Genomic DNA, 17,508 nt, shown 5'->3' with positions numbered 1-17,508 from the left:
GGCAGCGATTACAGCCTTGAGTCATCTTGGGTATGACGCTACAAGAATAGGAAGTTTATCCCATTCTTCTCTGCAGATCCTCTCAAGCTCTGTCAGGTTGGATGGGGAGCGTCGCTTAACAGCTATTTTCAGGTCTCTCCAGAGATGTTGGATCGGGCTCAAGTCCGGGCTCTGGCTGGGCCACTCAAGGACATTCAGCGACATGTCCCAAAGCCACTCCTGCGTTGTCTTGGCTGTGTGCTTAGGGTCATTGTCCTGTTGGAAGGTGAACCTTCACCCCAGTCTGAAGTCGTGAGCGCTCTGGAGCAGGTTTTCATCAAGGATCTCTCTGTACTTTGCTCCATTCATCTTTCCCTCGGTCCTGACTGGTCTCCCAGTCCCTGCCGCTGAAAAACATTCCCACAGCATGATGCCGCCACCACCATGCTTCACCGTAGGGATGGTATTGGCCAGCTGATGAGCGGTACCTGGTTTCCTCCAGACGTGACGCTTGGCATTCAGGCCATAGAGTTCAATCTGGGTTTCATCAGACCAGCGAATCTTGTTTCTCATGGTCTGAGAGTCCTTTAGGTGCCTTTTGGAAAACTCCAAGTAGGCTGTCATGTACTACTCTACATAAAGGCCTGATTGGTGGTGCTGCAGAGATGGTTGTCCTTCTGGAAGATTCTCCCATCTCCACAGTGTGATCATCAGGTTCTTGGTCACCTCCCTTACCAAGGCCCTTCTCCCCCGAGTCTTGGTGGTTCCAAACTTCTTCCATTTAAGAATGATGGAAGCCACTATGTTCTTGGGGACCTTAAATGTTGTAGACATTGTTGGTACCCTTCCCCAGATCTGTGCCTCGACACAATCTACGGACAATTCCTTCGACATCATGGCTTGGTTTTTGCTCTGACATGCACTGTCAACTGTGGGAGCTAATATATAGACAGGTGTGTGCCTTTCTAAACCATGCCTAATAAATTGAATTTACCAAAGGTGGACTCCAATCAAGTTGTGGAAACATCTCAAGGATGATCAATGAAAACAGGATGCACCTGAGCTCAATTTTGGAGTCTCATAGCAAAGGGTCTGAATACCTATGTAAATAAGGTATTTATAATTTTTAATGTAATACATTTTCAAAGAATTCATTTTCCCCCCCTGCTTTGTGATTATGGGGTATTGTGTGTAGATTGAATTGGGAAAAAGACAATTTAATCCATTTTAGAACAAGGCTGTAACGTAACAAAATGTGGAAAAAGTGAAGGGGTCTGAATACTTTTCGAATGCGCTGTATTTTTTATTGTCCCTGGGATGACGGGACCCCCTTAATTTCGAACCCTGAAGCTACCTCTAACTCAGCAGACACCCCAAAGAGACAGAGTGTAGTGGGAGCTGCTGAACTGTTACTGCAGACCAAATCAACCAGGCGCAACGAAAAGCATATTAGGCAGCGGGGATCAATCTTTAAAAGAGGAACTGAGTAACTGTGGTGCAAAGCCACATAAAAAAAACAGTAGCTGCCTGGTGGGACTTTTTTTCTCCAACCAATCAAACTCATCGTGGTATATTAATGGGAGTCGGGGGGGGGGGGTCAAATGTACAGGTTTCTATTATTGCAAGTTACACGCTTGCTGTTACGAAAATTCAATTCTGGTAAATTCTTCTAGTCAAATCCAAGAAGCGGCAAAGCTTCTTCTTCTTCGGGGGGTTTTACGGCGGACTACATCCTTTAGTGGTGTATTGCTGCCACCTACTGGGTGGGGTGAAGACTGGAACTTTAACACAAAAGGAAAATTGGGGAAGGGTTAAAAACATACTCATAATATTTCTCCCCCAAAAATTATAATCTCAGCCTTATTCAAATATATTCTCAGATCCCTACACAGGGATGGACTCCCGAGTGGCGCAGCGGACTAAGGCCCTTTATCTTAGTGCTAAAGGCATCAATAAAGATCCTGGTTTGAATCCAGGCTGTATTACAACCGACCGTGATTGGGAGTCCCACAGGGCGGTGCACAATTGGCCCACGTCGTCCGGGTCAGAGTTTGGCCGGGGTAGGCCGTCATTGTTATTAAGATTTGTTCTTAACTGACTTGCCTAGTTAAAAAAAGGTAAAAAAATAAATAAACAGGCTCTGTGGCCAAAGAGGGAACATCTTCAGACAGTATTCCCACACGGTTTTTCGGCTGTGAAGTCCTGGAGGTCCAAAAACGTTTAGCTGCTTTCAAATTGATATCTATTTTCTTAGACGTTTTTTTTTTTGCCAGTACAATTGATCAACTGCGCTATAAAAGCAACAAAATCCAACTTCTTCAAAATCAGAGTTTCAGGATCTCAGAGCTGGTGAACTACATTCTCACTCTTAGCAGACTGCGGGCGTCCACTACCGTATCTTCCTCATCTCGACTCGCTCCTTCAGCTATTTCCACTGCACAGCATATTTCCACTGCACAGCATAGGAGTCCTGCTGGACAGCCCTGATCCTTGCTACTGCAACCTCCTTCACCCTTACAGGGCATTCGAGGAAGTCAGAAATGTGATTCCTACCACAATTGCAGTGTTGTATACCCTCCAACTGTTCAACAACATATTTTTTTCAGCCTACCAATACTTGGCACGTGTCCAAACGTCTTATACACGAACCACTCCTGGTCACTCTGACCGACTTCCCCTTTCCTAAAGCATCCTTTACCATCTGCTTCTCCATCTTGTAGTGGAGTAGACGGAGAACAGCAAGACGATTGTTCCAATCAGCGCTGGTCCCATGTCACAAGTCATGGAAACAGAAAGCAACTGCATGCTGCTAGGCGGACTGGAGTGTCTGCAAGAGGTTCGGAGAAGATTAACATAAGGAATAGCTTCGCCACACTGATCTGCCTGCGCCTTCATCGCTGGGATTCGGTGTGTCTGCGACGGCTGTGCTGACTCCAGCAACAGCTTCGTCATTGAGTTTGGCTCCTTTCTCTCTCACTGGATCTGACGAGGCACTGCCTGCTGTGGGAGGTCTGTACCTATTGCCTGGGAGCTGCGGGTGTATGCTATCCTGCTTCTCGTGTGCCCGTGAAAGGTTCAACGAATTGTGTGAGGGGTAGGAATGGGCGGATTTCTCCATTCCCTTCTCCGGCCGTTGTATTGAGCAGTTCAATGGTGAGAAATGTGTCAGTCCCTGGAGCAAAAACATTGTGCTATCCAGGAGCACGAGTTCAGGACATAAATAAGCTGCTCTCAAACATTTTAAACCTGCATCAGGGAATTGAGTCTATCATAGTTCATGTGGGATTCAATGGCGTTATAAAGGGCAGGTCACAACAGCTGAAGACGGATTTTAAATAACTTATTTGGTCTCTGCTTGACACCAACAAAAAGCCTATAATATCTGGCCCTGTGCCCTCCCTAAATCGTGGCACTGAATGTTTCAGCAGACTTTTAGCCCTCCATAACTGGCTACAAGACTATTGCAGCTCCGTGGGTGTAACATTTATTGAGAAACAAAGCTTGTTTTATACGGAGGATGGGATCCACCCAAATCATGTGGGTTCCTGGATCCTTTCACAGCATTATAAGACTTAACAAAGATCCAGCCCAGCTCAATTAATCTCTACCACTGTGTCGCTGAGTTGTCATAATGCTTCAGCAAATGTACATTATTCCAGTGGCGTTAGAAGACACAATGTAAGTAACCATTGTAATAAGTAATTACGTCCCTCTAACTGCCCTGAATGCCTCTGCTGATCCTACAGCTATTGTACGCAGTAATCATGTGCCTATGAATCAAATGTATACTGTTAGCACTGAGGCGGTGTGCCCTAGTAGGAAGTCCACTGTGTGCAGTTCACCCTGCACGAACATAAGTAACATGAGCGTGTCTACTTTGACTAAGCTTCCCAGTAAAGCAATGAAAACAATCAAGTATCCCAGAAAAGTGTTCAAAATATCCCACATTAACATATGTAGCTTAAGAAACAAGGATTATGAAATCAATAATTTGCTATAAAGGATGACATTCATATTCTGACCATCTCTGAAACTCACTTAGATAATACATGGTAGCAATACATGGTCTAACATCTACAGAATAGACAGAAATGCCAAAGGTGGAAGTGTTGCCATTTACATTCAGAACGACATTCCTGTAAAGCTTAGAGAAAATATAATGTTAAATACTGTAATATGGCCACAGGTTCATCTGCCTCACCTACAGCCCATTCTGGTGGGAAGCTGCTATGAACCACCAAGTGCTAACAATCAGTATCTGGATTACATGTGTGAAATGCTAATTCATTGATAATGTATGTGATATCACCAAAGAGGTATATTTTCTGGGTGATTTGAAAATTGACTGGCTTTCATCAGGTTGCCCACTCAAGAAACAGCTTCAAAGTGTAACTAGAAACCTGTAACCTGGTTCAGGTTATCAGTCAACCTACCAGGGTAGTTACAAACAGCGCAGGAATTAAATCATCAACATGTATTGATCACATCTTTAATTCTGAAGAAATGTGCTTTAAAGCAGTTTCCAAATCCATTGGATGTAGTGATCACAATATAGTAGCCATATCTAGGAAAACCAAAGTCTGGGTCAAGTCTGGGTCTAATACAGTGTAGTGTATAAGAGGTCATACAATACATGTTTTTAATGATTCCTATGTTGTTGATGTAAATAAGTTTTGCTGGTCTGTGGTGTGTAATGAGGAGCAACCAGATGCTGCACTTGACCCATTTATGAAATTGCTTCTTCCAGTTACTAATAAGCATGCACCCATTAGGAAAATGACTGTAAAACTGTCAAATCCATGTGGATTGATGAAGAATTGAAAAATTGTATGGTTGAGAGGGATCAGGCAAAAGGAATGGTAAATAAGTCTGGCTGCACAACTGATTGGCAAACGTACAGCACATTGAGAAATCATGTGACTAAACTGAATAAAAATAAACTATACTATGAAACAAAGATAAATGACATACAGAATGATAGTAAAAAGCTTTGGAGCACCTTAAATGACATTTTGGGCAAAAAGGCAAACTCAGCCCTTACTTTTTTTCAATCTTTACTAATGACCTACCATTGGCCTTGTGTGTCTATGTATGTGGATGACTCAACACTATACACTATATGGTTTTACCCATGGAGTTTCATCTAGTGGAGTACTAATGTGTGTCTCTAATGTGGCTGAAATCTCTTCGGTGTCACAATTTTGAGCTTTGTGTAGGCATCCAGACAGGCAAACACAGGAACGACCCCCCCTTTAAAGGTAATAGAGAAGGTGTAGATGTGAGACCTCTTCTCTACATCATAGAAAGACAACTGTCCCTCTTCGTAATCCAGATAGATGCCCACCCGGTTAACACTTGGAAGCTTGATTAATTGGTCATTACAGGCAAAGAGCTGCCGGGACCCACTCTGGGTCCAATAACCCCAGAGTGTCCAGTAGCCCTTTGCTGGGGTTATCTCAAACCGATTCCTCCTGGAGGAAGTTACAGTGGTTAGTCCTAATCTCCAGCTCCCTGTGGGGGTTGCTTCCACCTCCCAGTAGTGATGCCCTGAGGTGAAGAATCTGTCACCAAGCACGCAGTGCCATGAGTTAAAACGACAGGGGTGGTCTATGACATTGGGCTTCTGGCTCCCTCTCGATACCTCAAGCTTGTCATCTGAGAAAGCCAGCAAAGGGTGGCTAGTGTTGGGGTCCAAGCACATAGGGACTGTGGAGATTGACAGAGAGAACAAGGGACGCGTTTTAAATTGAAGCCTTAAGATTGTTTCTATCATGTTCTTATTCATGAGGTTAAAGACTGAAGTAACCAATTGAATATATTTCCCTGCACTTTATATGTTTGAATGTTACCTGAAACACTGAGAATCCATTGCCATGCTGAAAGAAAATAATGGAATAGATGAATAGATGAATAGAATACACAGGACTTAAATTGAGTGAATTTCCAAGAAGCAATGGAGGTTGCTGAGGGGAGGGCGGCTCATAATAATGGCTGGCACGGAGCAAATGGAATGGCATCAAACCATGTGTTGATTCCGCTCCAGCCATTACCACGAGCACGTCCTCCCCAATTAAGGTGCCACCAAACTCCTGTGCAAAGAAGGTACTGAAATAACTTATCTTGTGAAAAACTTTGCCCACCTGAATTGGGGATATATATGGAGTTTCCTAATTGGGAAGGAAAATAATAGTTTAGCACAACAATAAATAGGTGAAAACGTTTCAGTGAACATCATTCCTATTTATGAAAAATTCTAAGAGAAAAAGAGATGAAGGAATCATCAACATTTACCAGTCTTGCATGCCCTCTGTTTGGACGTTAACCACAGCACTGATATGTCCTCCTACGGAGACAGAATAAATATGATTTGTTGGACAGTAATATACACAGGAAGGAATACACACACTGGATTCCTCACTGCTGTTTCAATAGTCACCATGTTTGAAAAGTGTGGGCACTGCTCACCTCAGCGTCATGTGTTAGCAGAGACCAAGCCACAAACTCCAACAATGGCAGAGCACTGGCCAGCCTTGACTCCTTCCCACTAGGGCGCAGGAGACTTTCAATGTCTTCATCTGACAGACAATTCACCTGCATTACAAAACAATGGGAGTACACACACATAAAAGATACAGTAGCACACACACAAATAAATAATTGCCATACCTTTGAGACATTCTTCAGCTCTACTGCCCAGTCCAGGATCTTCTTCTCCAAACATCTATCTTCCCATGTGCCTCTAAAATCATCCAAACTTTCATCCTCTGTATCCATGGCTCGCTTCTGGAACTGAGAGAATAAGGTTTGAACATCAGCCATGAACATCACAGAATTATACATACTGTATATGTACGCATTCAGGTAACTTAGGGGTTATTATATAGATTTATTATAGATCTACAGTTAACTGGCAAAATATAGGAAACACCAACATAAAGTGTCTTAATAGGGCATTTGGCCACCATGAGTCGCCAGAACAGCATCACTGGACCACGGCATACAGTTGTAGTCGGAAGTTTACATACACCTTATCCAAATTCACAATTCCTGACATTTACTCCTAGTACAAATTCCCTGTCTTTGGTCAGTTAGGATCACCACTTTATTTTATGAATGTGAAATGTCACAATATTCGTAGAGAGAATGATATATTTCAGCTTTTATTTCTTTCATCACATTCCCAGTGGGTCAGAAGTCTACAAACACTCAATTAGTATTTGGTAGCATTGCCTTTAAATTGTTTAACTTGGGTTTAACTTGGGTTAAACGTTTCAGGTAGCCTTCCACAAGCTTGCCACAATAGGTTGGGTGAATTTTGGCCCATTCCTTCTGACAGAGCTGGTGTAACTGAGTCAGGTTTGTAGGCCTCCTTGCTCGCACACGCTTTTTCAGTTCTGCCCATACATTTTCTATAGGATTGAGGTCAGGGCTTTGTGATGGCCTCTCCAATAGCTTGACTTTGTTCTTCTTAAGCCATTTTGCCACAACTTTGGAAGTATGCTTGGTGGTCATTGTCCATTTGGAAGACCCATTTGCGACCAAGCTTTAACCTACTGACTGATGTCTTGAGATGTCGATATATTGAAGTAACATAATTTTCCTCCCTCATGATGCCATCTATTTTGTGAAGTGCACCAGTCCCTCCTGCAGCAAAGCACCCCCACAACATGATGCTGCCACCCCCGTGCTTCACGGTTGAGATGGTGTTCTTCGGCTTGCAAGCCTCCCCCTTTTTCCTCCAAACATAATGATGGTCATTATGGCCAAACAGTTCTATTTTTCTTTCATCAGACCAGAGGACATTTCTCAAAAAAGTACGATCTTTGTCCCCATGTGCAGTTGCAAACGGTCTGGCTTTTGTAATGGCGGATTTGGAGCAGTGGCTTCTTCCTTGTTGAGCGGCCTTTCAGGTTATGACGATATAGTTCTCGTTTTACTGTGGATATAGATACTTTGTACCGGTTTCCTCAAGCATCTTCACAAGGTGATTTGCACTTTTCACACCAAAGTACTGCCTCCTAGAGATGAACGAACGCGTCTCCTTCCTGAGCGGTATGACGGCTGCATGGTCCCATGGTGTTTATACTTGAGTAATATTGTTTGTATAGATGAACGTGGTACCTTCAGGCATTTGGAAATTGCTCCCAAGGATGAACCAGATTTGTGGAAGTCTACCGTTTCTTTCTGAGGTCTTGGCTGATTTTCCCATGATGTTTCCGAATGACATCACCAAGAGGTAAAATATATAGTGAAAACAATAGTGGTCCTAAAACGGAACACGGAAATTTACAGTTGATTTGTCAGAAGACAAACCATCCACAGAGACAAGCTGATATCTTTCTGATGGATAAGATCTAAACCAGGCCAGAACTTGTCTGTGTAGACCAATTTGGGTTTCCAATCTCTCCAAAAGAATGTGTTGATCGATGGTATCAAAAACAGCACTAAGGTCTAGGAGCACGAGGACATATGCAGAGCCTTGGTCTGACGCCATTAAAAGGTAATTTACCACCTTCACGAGTGCATTCTCGGTGCTATGATGGGGTATAAAACCAGACTGAAGTGTTTCGTATACATTGTTTGTTTTCAGGAAGACAGTGAGTTGCTGCGCAACAGCTTTTTCAAAATCTTTTTAGAGGAATGGGAGATTCGATATTGGCCGACAGTTTTTTATATTTTCTGGGTCAAGGTTTGTCTTTTTCAAGCGAGGCTTTATTACTGCCACTTTTAGTGAGTTTGGTACATCCGTATTTTATATTCAACATAGGAGGGTCAAGCACAGGAAGCAGCTCTTTCAGTAGTTTAGTTGGAATAGGGTCAAGTATGCCGCTTGAAGGTTTAGAGGTAAAGACTATTTTCATCAGTGTACCAAGAGATAGAGTATTTAAAAAATGTGAGTGTCTCCCTAGATCCTTGGTCCTGGCAGTGTTGTGCAGACTCAGGACAACTGAACTTTGGAGAAATACGCAGAGGAGGAGTCCGTAATTTGCTTTCTAATAATCATGATCTTCTCGTCAAAGAAGTTCATGAATGTATCACTGCTGAAGTAAAAGCCATCCTCTCTTGGGGAATGCTGCTTTTTAGTTAACTTTGCGACAGTATCAAAAATACATTTTGGATTGGTCTTATTCTCCTCAATTAAGTTGGAAAAATAGGATGATTGAGCAGCAGTGAGGGCTCTTCGATACTGCATGGTACTGTCTTTCCAAGCTAGCCGGAAGACTTACAGTTTGGTGTAGCACCATTTCCGTTCCAATTTTCTGGAAGCTTGCTTCAGGGCTCGGGTATTTTCTGTATACCAGGGAGATAGTTTATTATGGACAAATGTTTTTAGTTTATTATGGACAAATGTTTTTTTGTTTTTAGGAGTGCAACTGCATCTAGGGTATCACGCAAGGTTAAATTTAGCTCCTCGGTTAGGTGGTTAACTGATTTTTGTACTCTGACATCTTTGGATAGGTGGAGGGAGTCTGGAAGGGCATCTAGGAATCTTTGGGTTGTCTGAGAATTTATAACACGGGTTTTGATGATCCTTGGTTGGGGTCTGAGCAGATTATTTGTTGCAATTGCAAACGTAATAAAATTGTGGTCCGATAGTCCAAGAGTATGAGGTCAAACATTAAGATCCACAATATTTATTCCACGAGACAAAACTAGGTCCAGAGTATGACTGTGGCAGTGAGTAGGTCCAGAGAAATGTTGGACAAAACCCACTGAGTAGATGGCTCCAAAAACATTTTGCAATGGGTCTGTGGACTTTTCCATGTGAATATTAAAGTCAACAAAAAATGTAATATTATCTGCCATGACTACAAGGTCCAATAGGAATTCAGGTAACTCAATGAGGAACGCTGTATATGGCCCAGGAGGCCTGTAAACAGTAGCTATAAAAAGTGATTGAGTAGGCTGCATAGATTTCATAACTAGAAGCTCAAAAGACGAAAACGCAGTCATTCTTTTTTTTGTACATTTAAATTTGCTATCGTAAATGTTAGCAACACCTCTGCCTTTGCGGGATATGGTCACTAGTGTAACCAGGAGGAGAGGCTTTATTTAACACAGTAAATGAAACAGGCTTAAGCCATGTTCCAGTCAGGCCAATCACAAGATTATGATCAGTGATTAGTTCATTGACTATAACTGCCTTGGAAGTGAGGATCTAACATTAAGTAGCCCTATTTTGAGATGTGAGGTATCATTATCTCTTTCAATAATGACAGGAATGGAGGAGGTCGTTATTCCAATGAGATTGCTAAGGTGAACACTGCCATGTTTAGTTTTGCTCAACCTAGATCGAGGCACAGACGCGGTCTCAATGGGGATAGCTGAGCTGACTACACTGACTATGCTAGTGGCAGACGCCACTAAGCTGGCAGGGTGGCTAACAGGCTGCAGCCTGGCCTGCATCCTATCTCATTGTGGAGCTAGAGGAGTTAGAGCCCTTTCTATGTTCATAGATAAGATGAGAGCACCCTTCCAGTTAGGATGGAGTCTGTCACTCCACAGCAGGCCAGGCTTGGTCCCGTTTGTGGGTGACTCCCAGAAAGAGGGCCAATTATCTAATAATTCTATTTTTTGAGAGGGGCAGAAAACAGTTTTCAACCAGCAATTGAGTTGTGAGACTGCTGTAGAGCTCCCCACTCCCCCTAACTGGGAGGGGGCCAGAGACAATTACTCGATGCCGACACATCTTTCTAGCTGATTTACACACTGAAGCTATATTGCGCTTGGTGACCCGACTGTTTCATCCTAACATCGTTGGTGCCAACATGGATAACAATATCCCTATACTCTCGCCAGTTTTAGCCTTAGCCAGCACCATCTTCAGATTAGCCTCACCGTCCGTAGCCCTGCCCCCTGGTAAACAGTGTATGATCGCTGGAGGATTCTTTTTAAGTCTAATACTATGGGCAATGGAGTCGCCAATGACTAGGGCGTTCAATTTGGCAGAGCTAATGGTGGGAGGCTTCGGCGTCTCAGACCCCGTAACGGGTGGAGGACAGACCAGAGAAGACCGACTCTGACTCGTTGCTTAATGGTGAGAACGGGTTGAGAGTTTGTCGGCTGAATGAGCGACACCGGAAATCCTACAGCATTTCCTTCCAGAAGCCATGAGAAAATTGTCCGGCTGCGGGGACTGTGTGAGGGGATTTATACTACTATCTGTACGTATTGGTGGTACAGACGCTGTTTCATCCCTTCCTACACTTAAAATGACCTTTCCCTAATGATTGCGTCTGAAGCTGGGCTTGCAGCACGGCTATCCTCGTTCTCCTGTATATTATGAGTACAGCGATTGCAATTAGAAGGCATGATGTTAATGTTACTACTTAGCATCGGCTGGTGGAGGTCATGTAGAACCATGTCCAGATAAAGCTTCCGGGGTGAAAAAGTTGAATGAAAAATATAAAAACGGCAATTAAAAAAAAGGTACAGAATGTAAAGTTGGCAGGTAGCAAAGAAACGTTAGCAACAAACCGCACAGCAGCACAACCATCTCTGCAGCACTCCACCAATCAGGCCTTTATGGTAGAGTAGCCAGACGGACGCCACACCTCACGACAGCCTGCTTGAAGTTTGCCAAAAGGAACCCAAAGGGCTCTCAGACCAAGAGAAACAAGATTCTCTGGTCTGATGAAACCAAGATTGAACTCTTTGGCCTGAATGCCAAGCGTCACCTCTGAAGGAAACCTGGCACCCTCACTACGGTGAAGCATGGTGGTGGCAGCATCATGCTGTGGGGATGTTTTTCAGCAGCAGAGACTGGGAGACTAGTCAGGATCGAGGGAAAGATGAACGGAGCAAAGTACAGAGAGATCCTTGATGAAAACCTGCTCCAGAACATTCAGTACATCAGACTGGGGTGAAGGTTCACCTTCCAACAGAACAACGACCCATAGCACACAGCCAAGACAATGCAAGAGTGGCTTCGGGACAAGGCTTTGAATGTCCTTGAGTGGCCCAGCCAGAGCCCGGACTTGAACATCTCTGGAGAGACCTGAAAATAACTGTGCAGCAAAGCTCCCCATCCATCCTGACAGAGCTTGAGAGGATCTGCAGAGAAAAATGGGAGAAACTCCCTAAATACAGGTGTGCCAAGCTTGTAGCGTCATATCCAAGAGGACTCAAGGCTGTAATCGCTGCCAAAGGTGCTTCAACAAAGTACTGAGTAAAGGGTCTGAATAATTTTGTAAATGTGACATTTCATTTTTTTTTTTTTACCTGTTTTTGCTTTGTCATTATGGAGTATTGTTTGTAGATTGATGACAAAAAAACAAACAATTGAATTCATTTTAGAATAAGGCTGTAACGTAACCAAATGTGGGGAAAGTCAAGGGGTCTGAATACTTTCCAAATGCACTGTACTTTGTATCCATCATTTACTCAAGTGTTTCCTTTATTTTGGCAGTTACCTGTATATTAAATGAGATATGACGTCAAGATGTAAAGCAGACCCAAATCTATAACAGCAATTGAGTAAATACTACATGAACTGGGAGTCAAAGACAATGAATGATCTCCTTTGGCAGTATGGTATGTTTAAGCCTGCATACTGGTTCAAGTTGGTTCAACTCCTTGGATAAATTTAGGATGAGACTCCTGCTGCTCTCTAGGCTGTTAGGTGGTGGAGTGACAGCTTTTTCCAATTTTCTTTTCCGGGCATGCTGAAAGCAAGGTAGAGAAGCCATTGTCATATAATCTGTTCATATAATCACTGGTAACAATCTACGTGCTTCATCAAATATGATTGCATCTGTTATGTTAAAGTTTGATGGTAAAGTTCTGCTTGTTCAGTTATCCATAATTGCTAATTGTCTACCTTGAATTTTGGCTTGTATTTCAACGTTTCTTAAATTTGGAACCCAGAATTAAATTGCATGTGTACTCTGCTAGCTTATTTAGAGGGTCATTTAACCAAAAAGAAGAACACGTTGTTTTTGGCTGATCTGAATTCCAAATATTTTGCAGCCTCGGAGTGGTGTGCTCCTTTCTGTTGAATGAGCAGAGCCATGTAAAATGTTTGACCACCTGACCCATGACACAAACCTTATACTACAGGGACTTTCTCAGCAATCATGATATAAATACATGAACATAGGTGCATGGCCACTAAGGTTTAATCAATTATTTCCTTCTGTTGTAACTGCCCAGTTAGCCTGCTCACCCGGGTTAGTTGGTTCAGCTCCTTGGACCACTTCAGAATGAGACTCCTACTGCTATCTAAGCTAAGTGATGCAGTTAACTCTTCTTTCACCTCGCTCTTCTGAGCATGCTGCAAGGAAGGAAGGACAGCCATATCTGTTCATATCACCCGTGGTAACAGTCTTGATGTGGAGGTTTGTATTTTTTTAATATGTCAAAGTTTGTTGATGAACAGCTTCTTGACTTAGTATTTGTTGTTGATGTAATGAATGACTGGGACAGTGTGTGTGTATGTGTGATTGTGAATGATTCCATACCTTACTGATATCCTTCACCTCCTTGGCCAGTTCTTTGATGAGCTGAAAACATGCTTCCATCGTGCAATCCACAGTTAGGTTAGTCTGACAGAAAGACTGACACAACCAGGCAAGTTAACATTTAAAAGAGCTTGTTATCATCCACTGACATAATCATGTTTGAATTGGTGGACATTGGTGCCCTTTAAACTGCTCTAGTACAACTGAACCTTGATCTCCAGTCTTCCTGGCACAGTGAAGACAAGACTACAGAGTGTAGCAACGCAAGACTAAAATACATACAGTATCACAATGATATATAGTATAATTTCCAATATACAGTATCACAATGATATATAGTATAATTTCCAATGGAAACCATTTAGTGTCTACACTTCTGCTCACCTATAGGCTGTGTTTGTGTCAAAACCTTTTTTTCCCACACTCAACAGTTTCCCGTGTATATCAAGAATAGTCCACCACCCAAAGGACATCCAGGCAACTTGACGTTTACGGCCTGAGGTGGGCAGCCCAGAAGGGTGACGAGCACGGCACAGATGCAAAACAGTTTGTCATGAGAAACTTTTACGTGGACGATGGACTTACCTCATACGCCAGAGACGAAGAAGCTGTTGGCAACTTGAAAAGAACAAAAGAAATGTCAGCCGAGTCAAGCGTGAGGCTGCACAAGATAGCCTCCAACAGCAGCAAAGTCATGGAAGCATTTCTTCCAGAGGATTGCCTTAAAGATCTCAAAGATCTAGGGGTAGATCCAAAACATCTTCAGTAAAGCTTAGGCATCAATTGGAATCTGGAAAAAGACAGCTTCACCATATAAAACAAACCATATTCAAACCAGGAATAAAAAAGAGGCACAACTCTGAGCTACGGAGGTATGGTTAAAACTCACAGATATTTGCTTGAAACTACTTATCGGGATACCCATCGATGAGCTGGAGTTCTATGAATATGAGAATGGAAAGAAGGGAGGGGAGGGGGTCATGTCATTTATTTATTTACTGGGCCAAAGCACATCAATCAACATTTCTGTAAATGTACCAGATCCAACCAGTTAGTTTCCATCTAGTCATTGGACGAAGAGTTGGAGGGATATTCATCAACATTTATCAGATATTATTCAATGCCCTTCTCATGACATGCAGTTTACTTGGAACATACCTGTGACATTAGATACGTTCTACGCCTCCATGGCTATGAGGAGAGAGACAGAAGGAAGGGGGTCAAATCAGTTATAATTAAAAGACAAGTAAAACAATTAAATAGTTTATTAAAAAAATATTAATATAAAAAGATTTAAGACAGACTGTGGTCAATATCTAAATGAGAAATAACATTGAGAATGTTTGTTTAGTAATTTTTGTAGCAAAACGTATTCCATGAACAAGCGCGTTGATTTTAAAGCAACGAATGTTTTTGAAAAATGAGTCATTTTGGCAGTTGTTTTGACAATTTGTTTTCTTGTTCATTTTTGTTTTGTTTATATTACTTTGTGAGAGTGCAATCATTTGTTATAGGACTTCAGTGCCCCCTGCAAAACAAACCCTTTCTGAAGAAGAAGACATCCTGTGGGCCATTGCAACGCCTATGATGAAGGGGAGAGGGAGAGAGAGAATACAGAGAATAGTCATCACCAAGTCAAACTAGATCTGCCAGTGTGCATACTTTGCAAAGATACAATCTAAACACTTCCTTGTCATCATGTCCAACTGGATCTTCAAGTGCGCATAGGAACAAAGATAAAATATAAAAACAAATAAAGCAACACCTCACAACACAAATTGTATTTGTCACATGCGCCGAATACAACAGGTGTGGACCTTGCAGTGATATGCTTACATACAAGCCCTTAACCAACAATGCTTTAAGAAGTTGCAGAAAAAAACAAGTGTTCAGTAAAAAATTTAAAATTTAAAATAATTAAACAGCAGCAGTAAAATAACAAGCAAGGCTATATACTGGGTGTACCGGTACAGAGATTGAATGTACGGTGGGAGGTAATTAAGGTAATATGTACATTTAGGTAGAGTTAAAGTGACTATGCATAGCTAATAAACAACGCCTCTCTCCCATGTGACCTACTTGTTGTGTGTATGTACTGACATGTATTAATGTTTTTTAAATGCATGTCAATTGTAAAGTATTTTCAGTGTATTGTCTTCTTCATATGTCGGGCCCCAGTAAGACTAGCTGTCGCCATTGGCGTCGGTTAATGGGGGTCCTAATAAATCAAATCAAAAGATCAATTCTAAACACTTCCTCTTTGTCAAATTGGTCCAATGATGTGTGTGGCGTAGTAGTCAACTCGTCTATCATTGGCATGCACTGTATTTATAGCGCTACAAGACATTTCCAAAACGAATAGCAATTACAGTAGAAATATGAAATTAGAGCTGTTTTATTTTGATTGACAACGACAGTCTACTTTGTGAGTCGGTTTGAGTCAAGGTCTTAGATTCTTGTGAAATAAAAAGGTAGGCAATAACGCAAATTGCACAAGTAACAGTCATTTAGAAGAAAACGAATAGTCTTAATGATCAGAATGATTAGCATTATGGTAGTTGGTTTGACAATTGCTTAGGCTATGTCAGTGTTGTATGCCTTTCTTTTGCAGATGTTTAGCCTATTTTTTTAGTGTACGCTAACTATAACAATTTGGGAAAAGTATAAAAAGTACCTACCTGCGTCTGTCTCTCACCTGTTGTTTAACTTCTGTTCTTGATAGGCTTACTTCTAGTCATAACTGGTCTTTCACCGATTTAGCAAAATTGTATGGGGCTATATCCCCGGGATTGTTCCATATATTTCCCAATGATCCACGTACGAACTACAAATAAGTGTCGTAGGGAATGAACCGAGGATCTCCTGACTTTGCAGTGCTAAAAAAAGGGTGGGAGGGGGTCAAATGTTTGACTCCGCCCGAATTGCACACTGCAATCAGGTGTACTTAGATGAAAGTGCCATTTATGGGTTGCCACCGGCCCGGACTGCCGCTAGTGGTCGCTATTTACCTGTCTTTCGTCAAAATACAGGAAAAATAGCGACCACTAGCGGCTGTCTAGTAAAGGTTGCCAGTTTATGGTTGGTCTTTCGTCAGCCTTCCTTGGAGTCATATGCAGATGTAACAGTATAACTTTAAACCGCCCCCTCGCCCCGACACGGGCGCGAACCAGGGACCTTCTGCACACATCAACAACGGTCGCCCACGAAGCATCGTTACCCATCGCTCCACAAAGGCCGCGATTTGAAATACATATATTAATTACTTCAGAGTATTTTGTCATTTGAATGACACTACACACTCTAAAAATTTGCAGCTCAACAAGGGTTCTTTTAAGATCCTGAAAGTTCGTTGAACTTGGCACTAAAAATTGCCTCCAATAGGTTCTTCCAAGAACCCCATAGAAGGTGGGGTTAATCCTTAGTTGGTGGTGGCTCTTGGAGGAACCTAACTGCCCAACTGAAACATTTGGATTTGAAAGGACAGCAGGTGCAGGCACTTAACTGAAACATGTAAAGATCTCCTCAATCTAAGGTAAGGTTTGTCCCTTGTTTGATCTGAATTAATATTGTTTTATGACACCATCTATCTTTTCATATTTGTGCAAATCTTTCTAAAACAGAAAATGGACAATTCAATGGAATATGTAGGCTATAAGAATATGTTGAAGGCTGGCTGTATTGGGTGCAGATGACTGAACTGCTCACTTTTGTGTCTGTATGTATACAGACGAGGAGGCATACAAAGGTATGTCAATTGGTATTGGTATGTTACTCAGATCACATTTACCATCCTCCTCCCTTAGCTCTTCAATGACTATCCCATAGGCCTCTACATTATGGACAAGGTACTGTATGAAAACCATTATCAAAAGTGTTTTTCGTTCACATTTACCTCAGAAACCAAGGTATGAATACTGTCGTGTGCATGTTTTGTTAATGTGTATATATATTTTTTTAAATGGACACAGACTTCACCCTCCCTACACCTCATGCATTTAACAGGAAACCTGTTCACCATGCACTGCAAAATAATTCTGGCTGTGGATACGGAGAACATCAACACATTAAC

General features: G+C 42.2%; 1 protein-coding gene and 1 long non-coding RNA gene across 3 annotated transcripts; one reads left to right on the top strand and one right to left on the bottom strand.

Annotated features, from left to right (window-relative positions):
• Nucleotides 1-4,452: 4,452 nt before the first annotated feature.
• Nucleotides 4,453-16,325, bottom strand: LOC129822945 (E3 ubiquitin-protein ligase TRIM58-like). 2 transcript variants are annotated; one of them, XM_055881514.1, is made up of 14 exons: nucleotides 16,118-16,325; nucleotides 14,981-15,021; nucleotides 14,598-14,630; nucleotides 14,329-14,379; nucleotides 14,025-14,057; nucleotides 13,440-13,535; nucleotides 13,145-13,252; nucleotides 12,534-12,644; nucleotides 6,646-6,768; nucleotides 6,445-6,570; nucleotides 6,271-6,322; nucleotides 6,120-6,146; nucleotides 5,829-5,855; nucleotides 4,453-5,685 (listed from the first exon to the last, which is right to left on the bottom strand). In XM_055881514.1, exons 2-14 carry the CDS (start codon nucleotides 15,011-15,013, stop codon nucleotides 5,147-5,149), a joined length of 1,359 nt encoding a protein of 452 aa, XP_055737489.1. In that variant the 5' UTR covers nucleotides 15,014-15,021; nucleotides 16,118-16,325; the 3' UTR covers nucleotides 4,453-5,146. The 2 variants fall into 2 exon arrangements, with proteins under 2 accessions (XP_055737489.1, XP_055737490.1); XM_055881515.1 differs by having other exon boundaries at nucleotides 16,135-16,325.
• A 261-nt stretch (nucleotides 16,326-16,586) lies between these two features.
• On the top strand, nucleotides 16,587-17,494 carry LOC129822944 (uncharacterized). Its single transcript, XR_008754549.1, has 3 exons — nucleotides 16,587-16,971; nucleotides 17,243-17,284; nucleotides 17,408-17,494. It is a non-coding gene; the product is annotated as an uncharacterized LOC129822944 (long non-coding RNA).
• Nucleotides 17,495-17,508: the final 14 nt, after the last annotated feature.

The sequence above is a fragment of the Salvelinus fontinalis genome, chromosome 25 (genome assembly GCF_029448725.1).
Source record: "Salvelinus fontinalis isolate EN_2023a chromosome 25, ASM2944872v1, whole genome shotgun sequence".
Classification (NCBI taxonomy): Eukaryota; Metazoa; Chordata; class Actinopteri; order Salmoniformes; family Salmonidae; genus Salvelinus; species Salvelinus fontinalis.
The sequence above is the reverse complement of the archived record's forward strand: the minus strand, read 5'-3'. Positions and strand labels throughout refer to the sequence as shown.

Coding starts and splice junctions, on each gene's coding strand:
- LOC129822945 (XM_055881514.1), bottom strand. CDS start 15,013: ATGGCCCACAGGATGTCTTCTTCTTCAGAAAGG. Junction 14,058..14,328: donor GTAGTTTCAAGCAAATATCT/GTGAGTTTTAAC, acceptor GTTCTTTTCAAG/TTGCCAACAGCTTCTTCGTC. Junction 6,323..6,444: donor TGCTAACACATGACGCTGAG/GTGAGCAGTGCC, acceptor CTGTCTCCGTAG/GAGGACATATCAGTGCTGTG.